We start from the raw sequence: 12,374 nt of genomic DNA on the forward strand, positions 1-12,374 counted from the left end.
TCTCTTGAATTGGTTAACAGAATGACTTAAAATACAGTATACACAATATATTCACAGGCAAAAGTAGACTTTCAAAACAGTTCTATGAAGCTTTCGTTTCTGACACTAACAAAATCAAGATTGTACACAGGAGCATAAAAAGGTACTATGTAAGTGTGGTGAGTGCAAGCACCTGCTGCAGATGCCTTATTGAGGGCCCTAAAATAAATCTCTTTGTGCTGCTTTGGATGTGGCCAATTTATGCTAATGATTTAACTCCAAAGCCTTTTCTGAGTGTGCTGATTGGTGCATAGCTAAAAAGAAAATATTTTCTGGTTTACTGATTTATCTGAAAACGTCAAAACCCTTTAGAAAACTGCTGCATTTTCTGTTCACAGTTAAAAAAACTCAAGTGTGTACACCTTCCAATCTGAAGTTAAGAGTAGGTAAAATGTATTTTTAGGGAAAAGCCATATTTACTCATGAATGTTTCCAATGCCTGGAATCAGGATGATTAGATCATTTGCATATCTTTCTTTACAAACCATTCATATTCCACGTAAAAGCGTCTCTCAGTTTCTGCCCATCGATTTCCATGTCCAGCCGGATTGGGACCAGCACCTCTGGTTGTGAGGCATTTTCGTGGATCACTGCTGGGTCATGGTCATCAAAGCTGGGAAAAAATGATAGGACCATCATTGAATTAGACACAGCAGACACCGGGGCAAGGGAGGGCAGATTCAAGGAGCAGGAATCAGGAGGGCTCTGGGGAAGATTCTACCCTTGCAGGAGAAAGAACCGCAAGGCACGCTCATCCTTTCTAAGGGAGAGTAGCTACTTCTCTGGCATATTCTTTCTGTTAATTTTCTTAATTTATTTAGGATATATGTTTGTGAAACCAGTGGAGGTAAAACACCATTAGTGCAGTTAATCACATACAATTAAGAGTATTTTTCATCAGATATATTTGAACCCTCACCAAACAGGCTGTTGAACTCCATTAAAAAAATTGGTAAATTTTCTCCAACAACTAGCCAACCAACTATGCTTTCAATCTTGTTCACTGGATTAAAACATAGTATTATAAAGAGTTAGGAGGGTTTATCATAAAATAATTTCTTGTTATGATGCCATGAGGAACCATAAATGTCCACTCTCTCCTCTCATTTTTTATTTGACTTCAGAACCATTGACTAAGAAAAGTAGAATATCAATTACCATAAATTATTATTATATACTGATAACATTTTGTGCCTTACTGACAAGTATTGATGGCTTTTTAAATCAACATTTATAGATTGAAATATGCTTTAGTAGTAACAGGTTATTCTCTTAATTAGAAGGAGTAATATTCTTCCTGTTAGTTCTAAAATTGCTGTGGATTGACAAGGGCTTAACATTTTGCTTCATCCCATTTAAATATATTGTGGGTTTTTTCCCTTTAGGAAGCTTTCTTTGTTGGTAGTATTAATAATTCCAATTTTCTCAAGCAATTATCTATATAAATAAATGGTTTAAAATCCCCAAAAACTAATAAAGGTAAATGGCATGTGATTAAAGTAGAAGTGATCAAGTGCCTTGGCCCAATCACCCAGAGAAAAACCAAGATTTCAGCAGTCCATGAAAGGCCAGCATGGGTGACCACACTACGCTTGGATGGTGTGCTGTTCCACAGGATAGGCAGCCCAACAGAGAAAGCACATCCCATCAGATAATATACTCCATAGAATGGACCTGGACCATGTTTATTCAGTTAGATCTTTGGGATTTAGATATGGCCAATCCTGCAAATAAACCAGCCCAATTCCTTGCTGAGGTTCATAATTGATTACCAATACTTTAAATTGGACCTACATCTACTGGGAGTCAGTGAAGTTGGTGAAGAAGGGGTGCTACAGGGGTGTATTGCAGTGTGTTGTTGCATTCTGGACCAACTATAAGTTCGAAGTGGTCTTCAAGGGCAACCCCATGTAAAGTGTGTTGCAATAGTCCAAATGGGAGATGATCAAAGCACGTGTGACCGTGAGCACAGGTTCTCAGTCAATGGATGGGGTAACCAGAGCCCCGAAGAGTTGCACAAAGGTCTTCATGATCACACTGCCACCTGCTCTTTAGATCATGTAGCCTTAATTCTTTCACAATTTTTGTATGCAATACCAGTAATTCAGGAAAATTTAAGAAGGTAAAGATAAAGGTTCCCCTTGCACATATGTGCTAGTCGTTCCCGACTCTAGAGGCCGATGCTCATCTCCGTTTCAAAGCTGAAGAGACAGTGCTGTCCAAAGACGTCTCCGTAGTCATGTGGCCAGCATGACTAAATGCCAAAGGCACACGGAACGTTGTTACCTTCCCACCAAAGGTGGTCCCTATTTTTCTACTTGCATTTTTTACGTGCTTTCGAACTGCTAGGTTGGAAGAAGCTGAAAGAAGTAACGGGAGCTCACCCCGTTACGCGGCACTAGGGATTCGAACCGCTGAACTGCCGACCTTTCGATCGACAAGCTCAGCGTCTTAGCCACTGAGCCCCCATTTCCTTTAAAAGACACGTAATCATTTATATGAAATCTGACTATTAAATGTTATTATGAGTTCAAAAGCTAAAGACTTTTGCATTTGAAAAAGCTTAGTCTCTAGTTGATCAAAAACTTTGCACACCAACAAATCTGGAACCGTATGGTTTATATACCAACATCTCTCCTTTTTCTACATAACTACACTTCTTTTTCAGGTAAAAACTCATTTGTTCCCACATGCTGAAATGAGCACTCAGGTTACTACAGTCCAGTACTCCACTCCCAACCAATTTGCCCCAAACAAATTGTTATGCTCACCAGAGTGGGAATGTTCTCTTCTTGTCTCGGCCCAAGCGGTTTCTGTTAATGGTGGTTGAGCAAGGCACAGCATCCAGATGATGGGAGCTATTGGGAAGAGTTGGAACCCACTGGCTGTTTCTTTTGGCCTTCTGTTCCCTTGAAGAGAAAGGTGCTCATGAAGAGGAAAAAGTGCACATTCTTTAAAACATTATTCTTTCCTGAGTGAGAGTTCACATGCAACACTTACACCAGCCATAGGTTTTATATGGATTTTGTGGTATAGGAAGAAAGTTGCACTACCAGACCCAGAAGATGCACATGGCCTTCCTTTTTGCAGGTAGCAAGAGGAAAATAAATCAGCTGGTTACCTAAGGTAGGTGGGAGGTTCAGTGCTGATGGAGACGGCTTTGTACTTCTCATCATTTCCATCCAGGATTTCTTCAACTTCAGAAGCTTTTAAGAGAGTCACGCTGGTGGCCAGGGTGGTATACCCATGATCTGGAGCAGGAAAGGGAGACTCAGAAACTGTTGGTTGTGGAACCTGAGAAGCACCAACCTCTCAGACAGCTAAAAGATCAAAAATCAAGGCTGGCACCTGGGCTGTACTGGCCAGGAAAGCAATGCTAGCCAAAAGTAGGCTTCCATTCTCTCATCTCAAGTTCTAACCCACCCCCTTCACAAAAGGGAGCCAAAAACACTCTCCACAGATGCTCCTGCAAACCACTGTTTCAGCAGGAATGTCATTTGTTAGACAGTTGTGTAAAGTGCCTATTTCCATTAAATCAATATCAAAAGCATTAAACAATTCCATTAAACCAGGAGCAATTAACACAAACCATCTGCACCGCAATGCTTTGCAGAACAGCTAAGACTTTAACATAAGGAGGAGGTTGAGGGCACCTCAGAAGCCAAGATGAGCTTCCCCAACACGGATGGGGCAGTTGCAGATGGTCCAAATGTGAGTAGCCATTGGGGCAATTCAGTGTATTCATGTAACACTTCTATTTTGTGTGCTTATTGATTCCTGGGTACCATCATCAGTCCAAAGATGCTGATTCTCACTTATAAAGCCCTACACCAGGGATGTCAAACTAGATTTCTTTGAGGGCCAGATCAGCATTGTTTTTGTTTTTTTTTAATTTGATTTATATGCCGCCCTTCTCCGGAGACTCAGGGCGGCTTACAATGCGTTAAGCAATAGCCTTCATACTTTTGTATATTAATACAAAGTCAGCTTATTGCCCCCACAAACTGGGTCCTCATTTCACCTACCTTAGAAAGGATGGAAGGCTGAGTCAACCTTGAGCCTTGGAGAGATTCAAACCAGCAGTAAATTGCAGGCAGCTGTGTTAATAACAGGGTGCGTAGACCACTGTACTATCAAGGCTCATTGTTTGTTTGTTTGTTTGTTTGTTATTATTTATTTATTTATTCATTCAATTTGTATGCCGCCCCTCTCCAAAGACTCAGAGCAGCTCACAATGCATTTAAAATCATTATAAAAAACATTTAAAAATTAAAAACATTAAAAACATTAAAACTCATTGACACCATTCATGGCCGGATCTCGGCGGATCGCAAGAGAAAGATCAACGGCCCCAGGCCTGCCAGAAAAACCAGGTCTTCACCGCTTTTCGGAAGGCCAATAGGGTGGGGGTGGTCCGGACCTCAGGACGTAACTGATTCCAGAGAGCTGGGGCAGCCACAGAGAAGGCCCTCCCCCGCGGGCCCGCCAGCCAGCATTGTTTAGCTGATGGGACCCGGAGGAGACCAACTCTGTGGGATCTTACCGGTCGTTGGGAGTTATGCGGTAGAAGGCGGTCTCGAAGATACCCTGGCCCTGAGCCATATAGGGCGTTAAAGGTAATAACCAACACCTTGAATTGTGACCGGAGATCAATAGGGAGCCACTGCCGCTTGCCAGTGCAGCTCACGGAGAACTGGTGTAATGTGGGTGTACCTAGGTGCACCCACGACAGTTTGCGCGGCTACGTTCTGGACCAACTGTAGTCTCCGAACACTTTTCAAGGGTAGCCCCATGTAGAGCACGTTGCAATAATCTAATAATCTAATAATCTAGTTCTCTGTGAGTTGGCAGAGGGGGGGAGTGGGGGAGGCAGGACGGATGCCTCCTGCAGCACCCTGCCGGCCAAAACGAGGCGCTTCCGCGCCCCCCCTCCCCGTGCCTCGTTTTCACCTTCCATGGCCTCCTGCAGCACTCTGCTGGTTGTTTTCAGGCCCGTTTTCGAGCTGTTTTCAGGGCCATTTTTGGGCCAGTTTCGGCTGGCAGAATCCTACAGGAATCCATGGAGAGTGAAAATGAGGCACGCAATGAGGCATGCAACCCGTTTTAGCCACCAGAGGCCCCACGGACTGGTCCTTTGATATTTCCAGGCCAGCCATGCGGGCTGGATTTAACCACCCCGAAGGTCGGACCCAGCCCGCAAGCCTTGAGTTTGACACCCCTGCCCTACATGATATAGGGCAAGGGTTATAGACGTTTCAGCCTGTCCCATCCAACAGAATGGGAATGCTCCAGGTCTCTTTCCTAAAAATATGTCGTCTGATGAGACCTGGAAAACATGGGGAACAAAGGAGACAATAAGGGAGCTAGAGAAGACAGATAATCTTTCGGCTATCATAATTGCATGCCTGATGCTAATAAAAAGAAGTCTTTAGTTTCTTGAGAAAGGAACTGCCAGGCTTGAGACCAAACAAAATATGAAAGCTTGTGGCAACGATCAACACAGACATCAAGACTCAAGTGTGGTAAAGATGGAAGGCAATGACATTGGAGCAGTTGAGAGGTTTCCATGGAGTTCTTTTCCAACTCCCTTTCAATCTGGGCATGAGATGAAAATGTCTGCAGAGATTCTCAATCATCCGGGTCATGGATGTCCCAAAGGTGCTTTTCCAAAAGGCAGCTGGACTTTCTTGGTTTTTCCTTGAAAATGTTTTGCTTCTCATCCCAGAGGTTTCTTGGAAAAAGAGGAATTTTCCCCTCTTTTGGCTTCTCTTCCTGTATCTCCCACATGTGTCTGTGCATATCTATAGGATATATTCTAATAAAGTGACTGGAAAACATTTGCCCTCATGTGAGAGGCTAAGAAAAAAAGATGAAGGATGATACTGACTTATCTTAGACCACACAGTTGAGATGTGAGAAACATGGGAAGAAAGCCTTTCAGAGAGAAACAATTTGCATTCACTAGTTATAACTCTGACTAGGAATTTCTACTTCCTTTTTCAAGCATCTGTATTTGACCAGAGGACATAGCATATGAAATCCTACATATGGTACATGATATTTTGGGAAGCTCTCTAGGTGGAAGGACCAGAGTAGCTATTATACCCTGGAGCCCTCAGGACAAGATGCTTGTAGATGGGGGAGCAGTGGGGATCACACTGTGGTGGCGTGGCAGAAGGGATATGGAAGCACAGGAAGGACTGGAGGAGCTGTGTGTGAGAAACTCCCTACAGTGCTGATCTTCAGTTAGTACTATTGGGTGGAATGGGGGGTATTTGGGGTTGTTGTTACTGTGTTTCCCTGAAAATATGACCTATTCAAAAAGTAAGGCCTAGCCTGATTTTTGGGGGTATTCTTAATATAATCCCTACCCCAAAAATAAGCCCTATTGAAGTGGGTGGCCATGGCCAGCACAGGAGGCAGCCCTTCCCTTCCCTGGTCCCCTCAGGGCTGCTCGGCCCCTTAATTAGGGCCCACACATCAGCTGAGCTGCTCTGGCCACTGCCTCTAGTAAGCGTGGCCGCTTTTGAAACCAATTGCCTTCCTCACCCAACAGTGAGTCACAGCAGGCAATTCCGCCCACAGAACAGCTGCCTTGTGGGTGCCGCTCTGGCCGCTGCCTCCAGCAAGCACGGCCACTTTTGCCATCGATTGTAGCCACAAAAGCAGGAGGCCAAGCGATGCACCCTATGCACCGGCCTTCCGAAGGCTACTGTAGCAGCAGCTATCCACAATTTTTTTTACTGTTATTTTGTCCCGTCCCATGTGGCCCAGTACAGTGTTAACATTTCAGAAATGTTAACTTTTAACACCATACTGGGCTACATGGGTCGTGACAAAATAACAGTAAAAAAATTGTGGATAGCTGCTGCTACACCCTTTGGAAGGCCAGCACGAGGTGCCTGGGGCGCGTATCCTGCTGCAGAAATGGCTGCACCCAAGGAGCGCTTTTGGGAGAGAAGTCAAAGATCAGCTTCTCGCCCCTTGCCCTCAGCATCCCTTCAGCTCTCCAAGGGTCTCTCCCAGAACAAGCTCTGACAGAGCTCAACCAGACAAGTGGCCAGCAGGCTTTCAGGAGCAAAGTTGAGGCTGAGGAACCAGGCCAGGGGAAAGGGGAAGTCCTCTGCTACCCCAGCGCTCTTCCAGTGCCACCCTAGCACTCTTCTTTCCTTGGACCACCTTTTCCAGTTGAAATCAACCCATCCATTGTGAGATTCTGGTGGGAACCAGTTCTAACTGGTTCCCACCTTTATAAAATACAGGGGACTGAAGCTGCTTCTTTGTTAAGCCTCAGTTTCATGGAACAGCCGTCCTTCCTTTGGAATCTTCCTCATTTAAGCTTCCAAAAGTTAATTAAGAGGTTCTCTTCCAAAAAGGAGTTCAAATACTTAGCCAGCTGCACTGTATCAAGATGACACAGCTTGTTTCTTTTTCTTTCTTCACAAGTAGATCATCATTCATTGCTCTGAATAAGTATTTGCTGCCACCAGGGTGGATTTGATTCAGATTAAGTCGATTTAAATAATGATTTAAATAATGATTTAAATCACTAGTAAAAAGGCTTGATTTAAATCCTCGATTTAAATGATAATTTCTAAAGAGCAACTGTCATCTCTGTCCCGCAGTGGCTCCTCTGACTCGCTGTTGATTCAACGAGTCCCAATATAGCAGAATATACAGCCTCATGCTACATAACTAAGCTCCATTTCATTCTAAATTATTAATGTATCTTAAATAGAAGACTATCTTTAGATAGATTTTTACTCCAAAAGCATTTTATTAAAATAAACTTGATAAAAAAATTTTTTAAATCCAATTTAAATTTTAAAAATCCGATTTTTTTTAATTTATTTTTTTAAAATCATCGCTTTTTATCTACCTTGGCTGCCACAAATATTTATTCCAAAATCATGCAGGTCCTTGAGATGCCCAACTGAGATAAATCTATGGTTTCAAAAAACATGTTTTGCTAGACTGATGACAATGCAATACCGTACTTCCATTGTATGGTATAAGTGTATCTCAACAAGCATAGAACTTACTTAAAAACTCAAATCTTGCCTTGAGAACTCTCTTCTTTACCTAAGGCTCATGGACCTGGGTAACTATAGATTAGTCAGCTTGACATCAGTGCCTGGGAAAATCCTAGAAAATATAATCAGGCAATGTGATTTGCAAGCATTTGGAAAAGACATAAGATGGTTACAAGAAGCTAGCCAGCATTTGTTAAAAATAGGTGTCAGATAGATTTTACTTTCTGTAATAACTGATTAGATTAGTACACTAAAAAACAGCATACTATAGACTTTAGTAACATGTATGATAAATTTAAGCATAGCCTCCTTCTTAATAAAATAAACTTAAGTAGGAAAAAGCAGATTGGTAGTATCTAGCACAACAGTAGTACTTATCAGAAAGATCTGAGGGCCACTGAAAACCACGAATTAAACATGGATCTACAGTGTGCTGCAGCCACAAAAATACGTAATGCAGTCAACTGCATCAGCCAAAGTACAGTGCTGAAGTCATGGGAAGTAATCATCCATTCTACGCTGCAATGACCACACTGCACCCGGAATTCTGTGTTCTGGTCACCATTATATAAGAGAATGCTGAGAAGAAAGAGGGGGAATTTCATGAAGAGTGATATGGAAATATGCATCCAACAGAAGAGAATCACAACACAGGGGCTGACTAAATCAATAGTTTTAGCTGGGAAACTATTAGCATCTTAGGCCAAGTGAAATCCAAATATGCTGGGGACTTCTGGAAGGCTGGCATTCAGACAAACCCAGCTCTCCACAGGTAGAGCTAAGGTTAGTCTGACTGCAGCAATGTGCTCTATGGAGGTTTCTCCTTGGAGAGCATTTGGAAGCTCCAACTGGTGCAGAATGCAGTCACACGATTAGGAAAGGGTTACCATTACTTGACCCTCTACAACAGCAGTTCTCAACCTGGGGGTCGCGACCCCTTTGGGGTCGAATGGCCATTTCACAGGGGTCGCCAAAGCCCTCTCTCACCCCCCCCCCACGCCTTCACTCACCCTCACCCTCTGTTGGATCGCCTGGTCGCCGTTCGCTTACCCCGCCCACTCCCAATCTATTGCTGCCTCCGGAGTCCCAGCTGATGGCTAGAGGGAAAAAAAACTTTAAATTCTTGCCGCGGGGCTTCAAAGAGCTAGCTGCAAAGAGGTAAATTCCTGGAGCAGATTTTTTTCCCTCTAGCTATGCTGAAAAAGCGAAATTGAAAGTAAGAAGGCTGCAACGTGACAAAATGAGGCAGAGAGATTTCTTTTTCTTTTTCCTCACCAAAAAAGGTGGGTGCAAAACTGCAAACAATGGGAAATTTAGGGCAAAAGAGGAGAGTTCCAAGATTTTAAAACACAAAAGAAAAAAAGCTCTATTTAACTAGGGAATTGTAATAATTGAGATACTATTAATTGGTTAAGTTGTGGTTTGGAGAAATATATGGGGGAAATTATTTGGTTTATTATTATTGGTAAATATAATTAATTGATTTGTAAGAAATTGGATTGCATGGAAATAATTGGAATATTCATGTTCATATTGATTAATATACAAAAAAGGTAGTTATATAACTAATTGATTTATATTAAACAACTGTAATATTACATAATTAACCAATGTGAGGATGGATATAAAAATAGATGACAATGGGAAGGGGCATAATATAGAATAGAAGGGAAAAATTGAATTTGATTAAGATTAGAGATGAGGATGAAGGGTAATATTGGTTTTTTACAAAAATAGATGAGGAATAAATATGGCAGAAAGGAAATATAGAAACTGTAAATTTAATTGAAATGACTAAACACTGTTTAAATTTGTGAACCAGCCAAATACTCTGTTCAAAGAAAATACATTGTATGTTTGTATGTGTGTTTCTAATTATTGTTATTTATTCATATTTGTTCTCTTTTATTCTTTAAAGTTTAACAATTCATTCTTTATTTTAATATCTTTATATTTGTTTGGGGTTGGCTTTCTTCCCTTTCATCTTTTTTATTGTACAGCAATCTTTCTCCTCAAACCTACCACCTCTCTCTTTTCTTTCCTTCTTACTTTCTCTTCCTCCCCCTCTTCTTCTCCTCCCTACTTCCTCTTCCTTTCTCCTTCTCCTCCTCTCTTCCTCCCTCTCTTACCCTCACTCCTACTCTAATTTCCCTTCCCTTCCTTCATCTCTCTCTATTGCTGTATCCTTTTATGCATATGGACTACTCAGAGGGCTGAAAAAGTTATTTTTGACTGGTCCTCGCACTTTTGACCAGTCCTCGAACTTACGACTGTCCTCACATTTTACCTTTTTGCCCTATCTTGTCACCATGGTGAAAAGAAGCAGTTGTGACACGATTGTTAAGAATGCTACAATGGGCATAAATGATGACCAGTCATAAGTGCGAAGACCGGTCTAAAGTGCGAGGACCTGTCAGAAATCACTTTTTTCAGCCCTCTGGGTAGTCCTTTTGTGCACATGGACTACTCAGAGGGCTGAAAAAGTGATTTTTGACTGGTCCTGGCACTTTTGACCAGATCTCGAATTTACGACTATCCTCACATTTTACGATTTTTACCCTATCTTATCACCATGGTGAAAAGAAGCAGTTGGGAAATGAGTGACATGGTTGTTAAGAATGCTGCACTGGCATAAATGTGAGGATGGTCATAAGTGTGAGGACCAGTCAAAAGTGCGAGGACCTGTCAGAAATGACTTTTTTCAGCCCTCTGAGTAGTCCCTACACACATAGCCATGGCCACCCGGTCACATGACCAGCTAGCCACGCCCACCTGGTCACATGACCTCCAAGCCACGCCCACAAAATAAGCCACGCCCACAGAGCCGGTAGTTAAAAAATTTAGAACCCACCCCTGGTTGGGGGTCACCACAACATGAGGAACTGTATTAAAGGGTCGCGGCATTAAGCAGCTGTCTGGCGGCTTGAAAACCTCTCCATCGGGAGAAGAAGGAGAGGCGAGCCGGTGGGTGCGGGTAGAGCTCCCCGTAAATCCTCTGGAATAACCCCAGAGGCTTGGAGGGTGAGAGCTCCCTGGTCAGCCCACTGAAGCTCCGGATCCGGGACGACTCTGTTTTAAACAGAGCCAGATGTCGCGACCAACTCTGCAGGCAAAAGTGAGATTGATTGAATACAAGAGCAGACAGAGCGGAAACAGGAGAACAGGCATTTGCAAGTAACAGTGCTTAACTCCGGGTTTACATTGTTTCTAATTGAATTTCTTTGAGCTGGAGGCTGGAAGATGGCGCCTTTGTTGTGGCGTGAAAGTGAAAGTTAGAAACGAAAGTGCTTATTGAGGGTTTTGCGCTCTGAGAGTGGATTAAAGCTGCTGGGAACTGAAAGCTTGGTGGAGAAAAGACTATTTGGTTTGACAAACTATAAACTATAAACTTTTGAAAATTGTTCAAGAGACTTTGTGGCTGGGAAAGGGAAAAAGACTTTTTAAAATAAGATGGCTTCTAAGCAAGCTAAGCTAGGAGTTTCTAAAAGTGGAGGAGGTTCTTCAGTAGTGTCAGTAGTGACACAGAAAGCACAACTTCCGGCTGACTCACAGAGCCAGGAGGCTTCTTTTCAAGAACTTAAAGAATTTATAAAAGAAGCCATGAATAATCAAACTGCAGCTATGAACAACCAAACAGTAATTATGGAAGGGAAACTAAAAAAAATTGTGGAGGATATAAAGGCAATTAAAGATGTTGTTGAAGAAAAGCATAACGAAATAAGAGATGACGTTATCCTAGCAGTTTCAGGATTGGCAAAACACCTTGTTCAGCTGGATGAAAGAGTAGAAGAAATTAATGAAGCCAATCTGAACTTGGAAAATAAAGTAGGAGACATTATGACTAAAACAGAGAAGGTGGATGATGAATTGGTTATGTTACAATATAGATCTATGGAATTTGCTCTGAGATTGAGAGGACTGAAAGAAAATAGCCGGGAAAATCTAAAGGACAGTTGTGCTGAAGCTATGGCAGAGATAATCAAAGAAAGAGCAGAAGATGTGGCAATCCGAATCGATAAAATTTATAGGGTTAACTCCTGGGTGGCAAGACAAAGGCAGTTACCAAGAGATGTGGTGATCTATTTTACACCCAGGAGGATCAGACATGACATTCTACAAGCTTCCTACAAGAATAAGGTTCAAGTGGCTGGACAAGAATTAATGGTTCTGAAAGAGATCCCTCCCAAAATGTTAAGAAGTAGAAAGGATTTTGGCTTCCTGGTAAATGAATTGAGAAACCAGCAAGTGCAGTACAGATGGGATGTTCCAACTGGTTTAATAAGTGAATTATGGTGGAGAAAG

General features: G+C 42.3%; 1 protein-coding gene across 2 annotated transcripts in view; it reads right to left on the bottom strand.

Annotated features, from left to right (window-relative positions):
• Window positions 1-12,374, bottom strand: part of SMARCB1 (SWI/SNF related BAF chromatin remodeling complex subunit B1) — a 61,898-nt gene that overhangs the window by 9,323 nt on the left and 40,201 nt on the right. For both annotated transcript variants that reach the window (XM_060683623.2, XM_087880650.1), the window contains exons 4-6: window positions 3,161-3,290; window positions 2,811-2,948; window positions 525-652 (exon numbers count right to left, since the gene is read on the bottom strand). In XM_060683623.2, the coding sequence (XP_060539606.1) occupies window positions 525-652; window positions 2,811-2,948; window positions 3,161-3,290 (396 nt within the window). The remainder of the gene's footprint in view (window positions 1-524; window positions 653-2,810; window positions 2,949-3,160; window positions 3,291-12,374) is intronic.

Source organism: Pantherophis guttatus, chromosome 17 (assembly GCF_059756535.1).
Source record: "Pantherophis guttatus breed Tessera chromosome 17, ASM5975653v1, whole genome shotgun sequence".
NCBI lineage: Eukaryota > Metazoa > Chordata > Lepidosauria > Squamata > Colubridae > Pantherophis > Pantherophis guttatus.